The sequence below is a fragment of the Physeter macrocephalus genome, chromosome 9 (genome assembly GCF_002837175.3).
Source record: "Physeter macrocephalus isolate SW-GA chromosome 9, ASM283717v5, whole genome shotgun sequence".
Lineage (NCBI taxonomy): Eukaryota > Metazoa > Chordata > Mammalia > Artiodactyla > Physeteridae > Physeter > Physeter macrocephalus.
This window is the reverse complement of record NC_041222.1, coordinates 46,346,898-46,362,599: the sequence shown is the minus strand read 5'-3', so window position 1 is coordinate 46,362,599 and position 15,702 is coordinate 46,346,898. Positions and strand designations below refer to the sequence as shown.

Here is a 15,702-nt window from a genome sequence, read left to right as displayed (position 1 = left end):
TGAATATAGAGGTTTACAATATGAGTAATGGAGCTAATTTCATCACTGAAAGGTACCTTAATCCTCCAAGGCAAAAATAGAAATCTACAAATAGCCCCCAAACTTCTTTTAAGTGGTTAGTTTCATTTTCTTTCTCATCACATTATTTTTAAAATCACAAATGTTAATATGTAGTAAATTGATTAATTTTAGATTCACAAAAATTGTGCTTACCTTCTGATTATGGTACTAATATAAATTGCAAAATTGTCTAAATGCTGGATAGGATTGGATAGCAAGAGAATGAAAAAGAATGAAAATAGCAAAGATCCAAATAATACTTAAAACTTTAAAACCACCCTTTAAACAGAGTTAGCAAGGGCCATTTTAGGAATGCCTGTTACCTCCCTACTTATTCTCCCCGAAGTATTAATTGCGGTCTGACCCTGGCAAAGAAAATAAATTTGATTATGTTTTAGTGCAATGTTCTCAAACTTGAGTGTACATTATGTGTAGAGCATTGATTAAATGCATGGCTGGACCCCACCCCCAAGGCTTTTGATTCATTGTGGAGAAGGACCCAAGATGTGCATTTCTTATAAGCACCTGGTGACTCTGGTAATGCTGATCCAGAATTACACTTTGAGGAAACCTCTGGTTTAGTGATTATATGAACTAAATACAAAGTGAAAATGTTCTTAGTACTCAATAATCTGCAAAAGGCAGATTTGAAATCTTAAATTTGAAAATATCAACTTGGCCTTAAATCCTATCACTTAATCCTAACCCAGCAGATTTCTAAAGGGTAATTGTAGCTCTGAGTGCTTATACAGTTGATATCTCAAAATTAGTTTTATTGTCACACATCAGTAATGCCAGTTTCACAAAGTCCTGGTGAGGGTGGAGGGATGTAGGCTTTACAGAATAATCAGTGGAAGCCCAATACAACAGTCTTGGTTTCAGTTCACTTAGTTAAACCAAATGTTCTCAGAACGTTCAGTTCATGCAAGTATCTTCTCTATATGTTTTTTCTTATCAATATTTCAAAATAGCTTTAGGTGGTATAAAATTGCCAAAACTTCAGGCTGAAAGCATAATGATTAAAATTTTTTTCTCTAGATGTCATAAAATTATCAGTGAATAAAAAATATTTCATGTAGTTAAGCGTTTGCAAGACCTAAGCCGCCTTTGCTCTAAATGCTTAGTGTAAGGTTAAGATTTTGTCTTAGCTTTTACTCAAGAGGAGATGAAAAGCAAAGCTGGCTAGGTGTGTTTTCTGGGCATTTTTAATTTTTTTAAGAGTTAAAAGAACAACCTGTCCTGAATATCTGAGTTAAGCTTCTTTTTAATATTGCTGTGGAGTAATATATTCATATGTTGATTTCTATATCACTTGAATATACAACTTACAGAGCGGTATCATATTCACAGCTTTAGCCTCAGTGAGCTGTTTCTATCTGCATTGCAGGGACACGTGGGCCCAAGAGACACCTGTAGATCCTTAGAAGGGATCCAATTACTAGAAGGGAACTGATTTAACTGCTTCGTGCAGGGCATTCAAAGTTTGAGGGCCACAATCTATAATGAGAAATACCTTTACTTTGTGGCCCAGTACTCATACACATACATACATGCATACATTCATGAGTATACATCTATATATACACACGACTATTTTTTATATATATATATATATATATATATATATATATATATATATATATATATATACATTCATAGACAGAGGACTGAAACCAAAGTTCCAGGAAACAATACTTACTTGTACTGTGTGCCAGGACATTTGAGTATTTTCTACTCTATTTGATTTCTTTAATTTTTAAAAAGTGCTGGTCAGGATAGTTGATTTCATAACCTACTAATGGGTTACACCTTACTTTCTGAAAAGCGCTGCTTTGGACAAATTGAAGAAGAGATCAAACCATTAGCAGTACAGATATGAGCCACCAGACTTCAGTGTCCATTCTTTTTTTTGGTTTTTAGTTGTTGTTGTTGTTTTGCATTGCTAACAAGTGCCCAGATAATTCTAACAAGTGTCTAGGACCACTCTTGGAGAAAAACCTGGGTTGTGATTCTATAGACTACATGTAAAGTGAAAGGGTTTGTTTCCTTTGTGTTCCTGGTTGAGGTACTTGCTGTAGAAGTCCCCCGCCACCCAACACACACTTACACACCAGGAGGTGGTCATTTCTAACAGGTATAAGGGCGCTGGTCACATGCTCATGTCAGCAGTCACAGATACTTTTTCTGAACAAGCCACCAAGTAGAAATTGTTTCTGTCTTACTTGATCTCAAATACAAGCAAAATGTCAAGTCTTACAGTTCAGGAGAAAAATTACCCCAAAGGAAATTTCCAGTCTTAAGTGTATTCTCTTCATTGGGTTTCTCTAAAGAATTTACTGTTCTTTCACAAGGAAACAAAAATGCTGTTTCTCTAAGAAAGTGTTAACTGGTGAGGTTAACAGAACAACCTGTATTAACAAGAAAATTCAATCATTATATAACTGTTTTTACGATGAGTAAAATTTAACTATCCATTTAAAAGTTTTTGTTGCTTTGTAACTTGATCACTTTGAAATCATTTTCAAGTAATGCTTATTAATCATATGTAAACCCTTTCCTATTGGAAAGTAAATCTTGTTAACAGTAAATCATTTAGCAAATTTTAATTTTGCAAGCTACTCCTCAGAAGATAGTTTCATTAAAAACAGTGATATTTCCTCTTGATTTATATTCTTGTTATATTTGTATAAAATGGAAATACTGTTGAATTCAGAGTGATAAACCTTGGATTCCAATCTCACAGTTAATACCTATGTAATCTCAAGAAAGTCCCCCAATCCCAGAGAGCCTCAATTTTCTGATCTGTGAAAAGGAGATAATATTGCTTGCCTTTGCTATTTCACAAAGTTGTGAAGATCAAATGAGAATTAATGTAAAAAGGCTTTATAAATCATAAAGCATTATAGTATGACTTCTATTTTTAAGTCACTTTCTTAAACAGTTCTAGAAAGGAAATAATTTCTACCATGAGACCAATTTTAATTATAGTGGTAGTTGAATATATCAATCTTGACCTTCAGTCTTTAAAAAAGATTAAAAAGCCATTTCAGGGTCAAGAGAATATGCCTTGACCTATAAAGACAATGAATAAGATGATATAATTGTTCTTTTTCCTTCTGTCTTATTGGAATGTAATTGAATGACTGGCTGATGTTTACATTAAGACAAAGTCCTAATTGTCCACATATATCATATTCTATTTGGGCCACTGAATAGATGTGCATAATGTGTATATAAATCACATGTACAGGGAATCCTCTTTTTTGCCCCATGCAACTCACGCAAAAGACTCAGCACCTCTCATTTTGAGATCAGTCTTCCTATTCCTTTTTTATTGAGGGTGATTGGCATTCCTCAACATTGATGTATCCTGACGTTTGAAATAAGGTTAGCTCTAAAACAATTGTTTCCAAAGTTACTTAAAAATAAATAACTCTTTCTGTTAGAAGTAAATAATGGTGATGATAAAATTAATATCAACAATTTTAAAAAGGCTCCGAACCGCTCCACATTTCCCTGCATTTGAAACTGAGGTTTACCTTTTTGACATCATCAGCTGCCCCTAAATGAACCCTGTGCTCCAGCCAGTCTTGATTACTTGTACCTGAAGTATCTGTGAGTGGCATCAATTTTACTGAAGATGTTGTAGAGGAAAGAGCTGAGGTTTAGCGTCATGCTGTCCATAGCACAGTCCCTCAAAGCCTCTCTGCACAACCGGTCCCCCCCAGTCTGTCCATTCATTCTACCAATGAGCATTCACCGCCAGTGTGCCCAGATCCCCGTCTCCTCAAATCTCTCAACCCTTCAGCAGAGCACTTAAACCTGATACTAACTCTGCAAAACAAGGGGCCATCCTGTGATAAGGATTCTCTTTCCTTAAAAGGCAATGGGGGGCTTCCCTGGTGGCGCAGTGGTTGAGAGTCTGCCTGCTAATGCGGGGGACACGGGTTCGAGCCCTGGTCTGGGAGTATCCCACATGCCGCGGAGCATCTAGGCCCGTGAGCCACAACTACTGAGCCTGCATGTCTGGAGCCTGTGCTCCGCAACAAGAGAGGCCGCGATAGTGAGAGGCCCGCGCACCGCGATGAAGAGTGGCCCCCGCTTGCCACAACTAGAGAAAGCCCTCGCACAGAAACAAAGACCCAACACAGCCAAAAATAAAAATAAATTTAAAAAAAAAAGGCAATGGGGAGCTATAAATACCAATAATAAATAACGATGGGGAATTATAAATAATGGGGAAATGCTTTTTTTTTCTTCTTACATTGTTCTCTTTAAAAGTATTTGCTGCCTTAAGGAAACAATAAGCAAGATGAAAATATAGCCCTCAGAATGGGAGAATATATTTGCAAACGAAGCAACTGACAAAGGGTTAATGTCCAAAATATACAAGCAGCTCATGCAGCTCAATATCAACAAACAACCCAATCCAAAAATGGGCGGAAGACCTAAATAGACCTTTCTCCAAAGAAGACATACAGATTGCCAACAAACACATGAAAGAATGCTCAACATCACTAATCATTAGAGAAATGCAAATCAAAACCACAATGAGGTATCACCTCACACCGGTCAGAATGGCCAGAATCAAAAAATCTACAAACAGTAAATGCTGAAGAGGGTGTGCAGAAAAGGGAACCCTCTTGCACTGTTGGTGGGAATGTAAATTGATACAGTCATTATGGAGAACAGTATGGAGGTTCCTTAAAAAACTATAAATAGAGCTACCATATGACCCCGCAATCCCACTACTGGGCATATACCCTGAGAAAACCATAATTCAAAGAGACATGTACCACAATGTTCATTGCAGCACTATTTACAATAGCCAGAATGTGGAAGCAACCTAAGTGTCCATAGACAGATGAATGGATAAAGAAGATGTGGCACATGTATACAATGGAATATTCCTCAGCCATAAAAAGAAACGAAATTGAGTTATTTGAAATGAGGTGGATGGACCTAGAGTCTGTCATACAAAGTGAAGTAAGTCAGGAGAAAAACAAATACCGTATGCTAACACATACATATGGAATCTTAAAAAAAAAAAATGGTTCTGATGAACCTAGGGGCAGGACAGGAATAAAGACGCAGATGTAGAGAATGGACTTGAGGACACGGAGCGGAGGGGGAGGGGTAAGCTGGGACAAAGTGAGAGAGTAGCACTGACATATATACACTACCAGATGTAAAACAGATAGCTAGTGGGAAGCAGCTGCATAGCACAGTGAGATCAGCTTGGTGCTTTGCAACCACCTAGAGGGGTGGGATAGGGAGGGTGGGAGGGAGACACAAGAGGGAGGGGATATGGGGATATATGTATATGTACAGCTGATTCACTTTGATATGCAGCAGAAACTAACACAACATTGCAAAGCAATTATACTCCAATAAAGATGTTTAAATAAATAAATAAATAATGAAAAGAAGTATTTGCTGCCTTAGTAAAAGTATAATATTGATCTCTTCTTTGAGCTTGGGAAAGGAGAATATAAACAGAATATTTACTGGACATCCAGACATCATTTGACCCCTCTTCTCTGCTCTCTCAACCTCTTTTCCTAAGGGATTAGGTGTGACTTTTCTCTGTTGTCCTTTTCAGTACACTGATTCTTGGGTGGATATCTTACAAGCCTCAAGTGACCTTGGGTGCTTAGACTCTCCACATGTCCCTGGATTCCAACAAGGCAGCATTAGCATTTGAGTGACTGGGAAAGAGTCTGCAGCCTGTGTTTTAGGCCACATGTTTAATCATACTGTGTATCTATCCCCCATCAGGTAATAGGTACCCTGTCCCCTTCAGGTCCTTCTTAGAGGGTTTGCTGTATCTTTGTAGGAGCTCCACTGAGCTTTATTTCTTTTCCTCATGGATGTGAAATACAGCTTCTCCCTGTTCTACTGATTTCTGTTCCTAATTCCTGAGAAATCATGGAAGAGTTTCTTCACTGGTGCAGTCTGCAACAGACATGCATACTTTCTATATTCCAAACAAATAGGGGTTTCTTCTGCCTTACAGAGCCCAGGTATTTTTTTCCTCGAATCTACCACGCAAGAACTAAGGTCTTCCTGTTGCTATGTGGTCATATTTTTATCCCACTTGTGACCATGCCACTCTCTATTTCAGAAGAAAAAATAGTTGTCATAGTCTTTAACTAGCACTCCATTCTTAGTATGGAGGGAAACCACTTGTGCCCAAATGAGGGAAACCACTTATACCATTCCCTGGAATCCTGTCTTTTGAGAATTCAGTGTTTGGTTGGGGGAGCTGAGTCACACCTGTATTCACTTTAATTCTACAGTTCCTAACTGGTGACACAAGGTCAGACATTGTTTTCTCATGGCAACTAGTATTACCTTCCTCTCTTTCTTCGCCCAAATTAAGCTTCACTCACAGCAAAACTCATGGGTGTCCCTGCACTCTCTGGTGAAAGTCTGTTTTCCTGAATAGTCCTAACTGTGAACTACTCTCAGCAAGTGCTCAAACCAGGTCTGATTTTTCGAATTATGCTCTGTAGTGCCTTGTCACGGGACACACTGCAAAGAGGTCTTTCATCTTTCTGCTAATGTGCGGTCAGAAAGAAACCTGGCCTATGCATGTAGGAAGCTCTCCACATTACCTGAGCTCTGACTCTTCAGACTTTGTCAGGCATTCTGTTGGGGTAGCATCTGAGGCTGGTGGTCTCACACTTATAATTCCTATGGCTGGAAGACTTTTCATTGATCTCTATCACTTTTCTGCCCCAGAAGCCTGCCCGTCCTCTAATATTTCAGTGGTGTGTCTAAACACAGTGCAAAATCCTCTTCTCCAGTTTCAGAAAGTGTTTCTGCAGTAGCACTGGACCAAGGGTTTCTGTCTTTGACTGATAACCACCCTCAGAGCAGATTCCCATTCTCATGGGAATCCTGTTTTAGCTGGCGAACCTGGAGGGTTTTAATTCATCCCTAGTGTATTGCTAACAATCTTTTCTTAATCTTCCAGAAAAGACTGATTTTTCTAAGAATTCATGTGCTCATTGTGGCTGGAATGGTTATCAGTTTCTTACCTGCTCTTTCACATAGGGAGTTGTAAGTCTCACCCACTCCAGTAATGGCACTTAATGCTCTATAAGCCTGTCTTTCCATGCTGAACATCTCATCTCAAATGGAACATCCCATCATTTGATCTCAGAGGAGTTGCCATAGCTTCTTATCTGATTATGAGGCAATAGTTCAGGATCATCATGAACCAGTCTAAACTGCCAAGCACCATGTATCCTAGCATTAGATAATCGTGGAGAAGAAATATGCACTATTGACGATTCAGTCCTAGGATGATTATTCAGTAAGAGATACAACTGGGCACTGTACCTTAGTTCAGATAATTGATTTTTTTAAAAAAAAGCTAAGGTATACTCATAGTCTAAAGCTTAATTAGTTTAGGGAAGAAATGGAAAATGTTTATTTACCACACTTATTTTTTAATTGTCAAAAACAACCACAAATCCTTTAGTCATAAAGAAATAAAAATTGCTGTTAACAAACAAAGCCAGATATGGACTTCTCCCTCATTATTGCTCAGCTATTATATTTTTGATAATTTTTACCTTTCACTTAAACCTATAAAATCACAAAATACAGATCATTTTATTTTTAAGTAGACTGAAATCTAACCTCAAATTTGCCACACTCAAACTTTAAAGAAAATGTAGGCATTTTTAGCAAATTTGAATTTTGAGCAAATTCTTCCTAGAAGTGATTTACAGTCACATGAGGATGAGGCTTTTCAGCTGTCTTTTTATATATGTTTTTTTGGTTGTTTTTGTTTGTTTGTTTAGTTGTTTTTCATGTGGGCCATTTTTAAAGTCTCTATTGAATTTGTTACAATATTGCTTCTGCTGTTTTTTATGTTTTGGTTTTTTGGCTGTGAGGCATGTGGGATCTTAGCTCCTGGACCAGGTATCAAACCCACATCCCCTGCGTTGGAAGGCGAAATCTTAACCACTGGACCACCAGGGAAGTCCCGATATATGTTTTCTCTCTGAAAACAAAAGCACTTATTGATGTCCTTTTAAGAGATGTAATACTGAGCTCCTTTATAGTTTTAGTTTAACATTTTGGTAAAATGTTTGTTTACTCATTACATTTACATTACTCTTGCCATAATTTTTTTTTGCTTTGTACAATATCATTTTCTTCAGTTTATTTTCAAGTATAATGATGAACTACATTAACTTTCCATCTGGCAAAGAGTGTTTCAGAAGCCAGTTTACTTAATTTTGTGATTAAAAAAAATTTAATCATATAATAAATTGTATTATATCATCTTATGAATTATTATATACTTTAAGAGTATTTTTTCTGTAATTTCTACCTAACATTCTTTTCTGTATTACATTTTATTAACTCTAGGGAAGAAGAACAAGTAACTTGGGGAAATAACATAAAATTAAAGCTACTAATTCCTAAGAAAATTAAATTTAATGTTGACATAATTGAGACTGAACATTCTGTGTATAAAGTATTCCACCATAAAGCAGTTGTAAAACTGATGGAAAAAAAAAGACTTTGCTTTGATATGGATTTTGCCATCCATTTTTTTTTTTTTTTTGGTAGGGGGAGGCAGTACGTTGAAATTTTAAGGCATCATTAATTTTCATAGCCAATGTAAAGTATGTTACCTACGTTTGAAAGCCTGAAATTTTTTTTTTTTTTTTTTTTTTTTTTTTTTTTTTTTTTTTTTTTTTTGGGACGCCGTCCTCTCTCGCGGGCCTCTCACTGCTGTGGCCTCTCCCGTTGCCGAGCACAGGCCCGGGACGTGCAGGCTCAGCGGCCATGGCACACGGGCCCAGCCGCTCCGCGGCATGTGGGATCTTCCTGGACCGGGGCACGAACCCGTGTCCCCTGCATCGGCAGGCGGACTCTCAACCACTACGCCACCAGGGAAGCCCCAGAAATATATTTTATAACTGCTTATAGGGATGTTGATTTGATCAGATAGCAAAAATAAAAATAATGATTTCTTTCCTATATAGTGTGATTTTTAATTTAACTGTAGTTAATATTGTTAATAGAATCCAGTAATCAAATACAGGGTGTTTGGAACCTGATCTTACAGTAAATGCTATAGTGCTAGGAGCTGAGAGATAGTGATCTTTAAATATGAGGTTATCAAGAGTGCATCTCATTTATTATTGGCACCTGCTATTTAATTAAGGTGTTAGGATTGCTCATGGTGTGCTGAGATTACACAGAATAAAACTGTTTCTGTGATTGTCCCTTTTCTTTGTTGGCTCTGAATTATCTTCTATTCTACATTCCATTTCTGCTATCATTTCTAATAGCTCTGCCTCACCACCACACCCTAATAAACTATGATGTAGGGACCATGATTACATCTAAATGTGTTCATACTAATGACCCTCCACTTCCAAATTTTAATACACCGTTTAGAGAAGAATGGATAGATTTAGAAACTTTTGAACATTGATGAAGGTGTCTTTGCACATTTGCATTAAAATACTAATGCATATTAATAAAACACAAATCTGTAGTAGTTTTCTTTTGTGACAGAACGGAACAAATATTAAATACTCTTTGGGTGGGAGACTATTTAGAAAGAGAGCGGTTACTCTCTCACGTGTTGAACTACGAAAGTCAAGAATATTTTAACTAGCACAATCCTCTGGGGTTCCTGCTTCTCAGGTCTCCCTTCTTATTATAATTATGGAATATTCAAAAAGGTTTACTTTTGTGATTGAGCTTATTATTAGTGTGCCTATTTTTATGTTATTCTCTGGGATTGCGGGGAGGAAGGAGGAAATACACATTTAGTGAGAGCTATTCATTAGCCACCATTGAAGAAGAAATTGAACTTTAAAGAATCTATCAAAAATTCTCTGGTGAGCCTTTTATTACTATCTTGTCTTGAGCCCTTTTTTTAATGACATCTATTATCAGATTGAAATGGCGATTGAGACGCTGCAAAAGTCTGACGGTCTGTCCACTCACAGAAGCTCTCTTCTCAACAGCCATGTAAGTTGCCTCTTCTTCATGTAAACTAATCTCTTGCTTGTTCTGCATGTGTTGCTTGCTTCTAAATGCTTGTTTTATTTATTTACTTATTTATTTTGCTTCTTAACCTTCCTTTCTCAGCCCCTTATGATCTCTGTATCACTTAATGGCAATTTTGCACAGTGGAATATCTAAAAATAGAGCCCCCAATATACTACTTCACTAGGTTTTTTTACTGTTTTGGTACAGATATATTTCCAAGTTAATAACAAGCTACCAAATATTGGTAAAAAGTGACTGATGATTTAAATTTTTCTAATGTGATATTTATTTACTGTGAAGCAAATGTTTGTAATCTGCATCTTCGAGTCTGAGACAGAGAAATTGTCGTGTCTATTTGTATGACCAGTAATATTCTTTAAGTGGAAAAAGATTGTTAATGCCAAACCCAATGATAAACTGTTTGAAATGATTTATTTACTAGTAAGACTATATAAAATGAGCGGGAAACAGCTACCTAGATGAGCTCAGGTTCTAAGACCTAAAGAAAAATGAATCTGGGCCAAAAGAAGAAGTGAGATTCTAGATGAACCATAAACTGCTAATAATTCAGATAAAACAGGATTATTGTTACTATTTCTTAAAGCTTTTAACTGTTATCAGATGCAGCATCACTACAACACCGGTGAGTGTAAGAAGAATGATGACGATTTGTGAAACTATAAACATTTTCATCAAATGTTCAAATTTTGGGGACTCAGTGAAAATGTTGATTAAAAATTTTGTAATCATGATTTCTGAATATATGGGAAAAAGTAAATAGACCTATGATTTAAATCTGTCTAGACAGTTCTTCTGCTAAATTAATGTCAGTAACAATATAGTAAGAATTAGAGTTTTCCCTCCCAGCTGACAATATATTCTTCAATTTGGAGATAAAATTATTTTTAATTCTTCCCCATATTTTGTGACTGAAAAGTTCAAAATTGGATCACCCAAGTGAAATAAAATATCATTATTTTTTTCAATAAACCTTAAACATTTAGCTCATAGAAAATGTTTCACTGTGCTTTTTAAATATTTGAATTTTCAAACATTTAAATTTTATATTCCAACATAACACAAAATACTTCCGTATGTTCTTACACATTTATTTTTAGATGAAGTGGTTTGTTTCTTTTTCAAAGGGAAGTATATCATGACAAATAAAAACAAGTTAACCTACTCAGAGAATGACTACAATTTTGGTGAAAATTATAGATTCTAAATTATAAAACAATATATACCTTGGCCCTTCTTTTGAAAGTTTAAGGAATATGATTTTTCCCCTTTCTGAAAGTTTGTATGCAGTACATCACTCTTTTATATGTTTCATAGGTATATTCCTGCTGTGCTAGCATGAGTCTGTGGTTGTGTGTAAAGGCTGATTTACTCTATACTTTTAGTATGTATGTTTTGGGGAGGGCGTGAGGACCATCTGGTGTTTTGTTTTGAAAATGGCAAGGGAAAATGTTGTTCATTTTTAGTTGAAAATGTGCAGGGATATAAGAAAAAGAATCCTGAAATTTCCAGTTACCTTTTTTGAACTTTCAGACTTCTATGAAGTTGTGCTTTGATATTCAATTCACATCTCATTGTCATTTGAGATATATACTTTAGTAAAATATGTGATATGCTTAATTTTAACTTGAATTACCCATCTTAATTAGTATTTTTATGAACAGTAATGTGGATATAAGAACATTTTTGTATATTTTTATTTGTTGGTTTTTTGAAACTTTTCAAATATGGTTTTTTTTTCATTGTTATTCTCTTGTAAAATTCATGAAGTAATATTTAATGTTAATGAATGTGTGAATTAAGCTGCATAAACAACAGATACATGTTTGTTATTCTATGGCTTTGTACTTTTTATTACATAGCATGGCAACTCTTCCGTACTGTTTATAACTGCCAGAGGCATTTCGGTATATAGAGAGTGGGCATAAACGTTGCTAATGTAGTGATAATCTTTCTCTAAATATCCTGATTCACTTTTATTACACCTCTGAGGTACAGTTAAGTTTATTTAAAAACAGCACATTTATAGTCAAGTCTCTGGAAATACGAATGATTCTACAGATGGTTATAAACAGTGGAGAAGGGATCAGTGTTTTCTGCTGACCAGTCAGGTTTTGTTTCCACCTGAACCCATTAGAAGATCATGCTGTCTTTCTGTCCTTGGAAAATTAGCAATGCTGCTAATTTTTGTTAGATTTATCCAAACAACTGGCATAAGCTACTACATGCATTCCAGTTGATAATCACCTGCTAAGGGTATTTTAAATTCTGTTAACGTAATTGATGATTTTCAGTTGTGTAGAAAAATTTTAGTGGCGAGGTTTTTTTTTAAATTTAAGTATGGCTAACAGCTTAATCGTTAATAAGCTGTAAATTATCTTTATCCCTTCCTATATAGCACATAATATAGAATTTGAGGTTTGTGGGATTCTTTGAAGTGGACATAAATTCAACCTTATGATAATAGTTCCCTGACATCAATTTCTACAAAGGATCAATTTCTACAAAGGATCAATTTCATTAGGGAAAATTTTGAGAAATTATCAATAATTTGTGTCCCATACTTACTAGTTTCCAAAGAGGGATCTTAGTCATGATTTTTGAGCTGAAAGTCTGTTGTCATTCTATTTTGCAATATGGAATAGATGGATTTTCTATTTTCTCTTTCTATATTCGATTATTCACAATAATTTGGAAAATTCTTATTAGGATCAAATCAATCAATGATCCCCTGTCGGTATAATCCAACTTGATTGCTTTGTTTTTCACCTCTCTTTCTACACATTAGAAGATTTAGTGAGGTATTAAATTTTATATCCCTTTTTCAACATATTCTTAAGAGTATTTTGTACTGCTGCTCTATTTTTATCATCATCATGCTCTTATCATCCAGGTCAAAGTGCGTGTATAACCTGCCTATTTCATACCCAACATAGTGCCTCATCTGTGACTGAGTACAGTTACACTGAGTGCCATGTTCCCTTCTACTAACATTATTAACATAATGGCACTTATTCCAGTAGTAGCATTATATAGGCAGACAGTAAATATTTATTGACAAGTGAAAATTCCAGGACAGTAAGGATTTTTATATATTTTATCCACTGATGCACCCCTGGTGCCTAGAACAGTGCCAGGTACATAGTAGGTGCTCACTAAATATTTGCTAAGTGAATAAATGTAAGAGACAAGTAATAGAAGGGAACAGACCTTATTTTGCCTTCAGTATTCTAAGTACCTTTGCCAATCATGTGTGCATTTATTTGGGGACTCACACGCGCATTCTTTGTTACCAAGTATGCTTCAATTAGGTGTATGTGTGAGCATTGTTGGTAAGACAGTGGTCTCCCTGCACACCATTTGAGTGAAAGAATGTATGGCCGAGCTATCATTTCCTCGTGTACAACCTTTAGTTTTTTTTATTTAAATATTTTTATTTCTAAATTTTTTGGCATGTGAAGATGTTATGGGTAAATGATGTGTAGTCTGCGTAAATCAAATTAGAATATCTTAATTTTCTTCACTGCAGACTTTTTATTTTATACTTCTTCTCAGTTGTAAATAATGTAATGGTATAATGGCATTTAATGGTTATATTGTATCAAATTTGGGATATTGTAGATTATAAATTTGAATACAGAAACATTCTTAAATTAATTGTTCCCAAATTTCACATAATGTTTTTCAGCTTGTGCATTTATAAAATTCCATTTAAAGTATATAAAAAGCTTTAGGCATTTATTTTATATACCTTTCACTATCTAGCAAATAATTGTTTCATGATGTTTGCTGGTTTTAGCTACTGAAATATATTCAGCTCAAAGCAAAACCTTGTTTTATGCTTACTTTCTCTTGACTTGGCTGTGCTGTAAATATGTTATGATGGAAATAAGACCTGTCAAAATGCATATCATCAGTGAACTGAACTTAAAATGAATCCTAATGGATAATAATCCATCTGGGGAAAAATGCCAAATGTTACATTTAGATGTTAATTGGGGAATGCAATAATGTATTTTTTTTTAATTTGTCAATCAGTATTTCCCTTTGGGAAAAATAGGAACTGTTCATCTTCCTTAATCTACCCTGATTAATATAGATTAAATGCAAAGGTTGAAAGATGCAATTATCTTGGTTTCTACCCTTACGTGAATTTACGTTAGTTCATTAGTAGAATAATCAGGTTTTAAAGATAAAGGTTAAAAGTTCCTATGGTATTTCATGGGCTTTTAAATCATAAATATAAACAAATATTTTATAAGACATCTTATAAAAGAGTAAAAGAAATAGCAATAGTTATTTCTAAATTACTAAATGTTAAGGGTGTTGAATTAGTGTCCCAATACATTTTATAAAAGAGGAAATCCAAGGAAATAATATATCTTATAATAGGCATGAACTTCCCTGGGGCAGCACATGGAGTGTATACCTTCAGGTTACACTTAACTGCCAAGTTCCTCTTATAATAAAAATTAATCCTTTCTTATACTATGTTTTAGACTCAAAGATCTGACAGAATTTTATCACCGTGTCAAAACTCGAAGGTTAAATACTGGCATGTAGAATGCAGATTAATCCCCAGCTAAATCTTAAAATCTTATCTGGTAGCTCCTAAACCAATTTCCACTTACACAGTCAATTTCTGGGAGCACTACTCCTGGGTGTGCAGTTGTTGGCAGGCTTCCTAGTTGGAGCAGTCATGGCTGCAGCAGAGCCACCTCAATCCTTGAGGGCTTTTACTTCCACTCGACCTCCTGCCCTTCCCAAGTGATCTCCAGGCTTCTGGGAAGGAATAAGAGTTCCTCCTCCTGCAAGCAAAGGACAGGGAACAAAGTGTAGCTTTGCTACTGTAAAAGTGATAGTCACTAGAATACCTGCATACCCACTCTTGTGGAATTTTTCAAACCAACTAATGATTTTGTTTATATATATATAAAATATACATATGTATGTAAATATGTATACACATATGTGTGTGTGCACACAGACACACAAATACATATTCCAAATAAACTCAGATTTTAAAAACTGGATTAGAAATGAAGAAAAATCTTTAAGAATGTAAAATTATGTAAGAAGAACAATCAGTTTGCGAAAGAGCCAGTCCAGATTCTGTGACTTGCTTGGCCACTTCAGAGGACCATGTGGCCAGTCCAATAAAAGCTTCCTTTTCTCCAGGTTATTCACTGGGGGCTTGAGTAATATTATTCAGGCTTATGAGTATTTTAAGTCAACCTTTGCTGTAATTATCTCACTATTTCTGTGCAAAGTTTTCTTTGATTAAGAATGGTCTGATTAATATTTTTATATATGTAAACATACTTTTGGACTAAAATATTTTATATTGAAGTTCAATATTTGCACAAGTTTTCACTTTAACAAAAGGCAATTTACAATAGTACCCTTCAAATATTTTATTTTGGATTTGCTTTTTCAAATTCTTTTATAAAATTTTTTATCTACAAGACAATTTTCTGGATCATGAGATATTAATAAACTCATTTTTAGATATTTGTCTTTACTTTTAAGTAATTAAATATTGCAAGGTAAACAGTTAAGGCAGTTTACAGAAATTTTTAAGTTGTATCTGAT

At 35.2% G+C, this 15,702-nt stretch overlaps 1 protein-coding gene across 31 annotated transcripts in view; it reads left to right on the top strand.

Annotated features, from left to right (window-relative positions):
• Positions 1–15,702, top strand: part of RFX3 (regulatory factor X3) — a 299,451-nt gene that overhangs the window by 212,652 nt on the left and 71,097 nt on the right. For all 31 annotated transcript variants that reach the window (XM_028493929.1, XM_055087176.1, XM_024126911.2 and 28 more), the window contains one exon: positions 9,997–10,071. In XM_028493929.1, the coding sequence (XP_028349730.1) occupies positions 9,997–10,071 (75 nt within the window). The remainder of the gene's footprint in view (positions 1–9,996; positions 10,072–15,702) is intronic.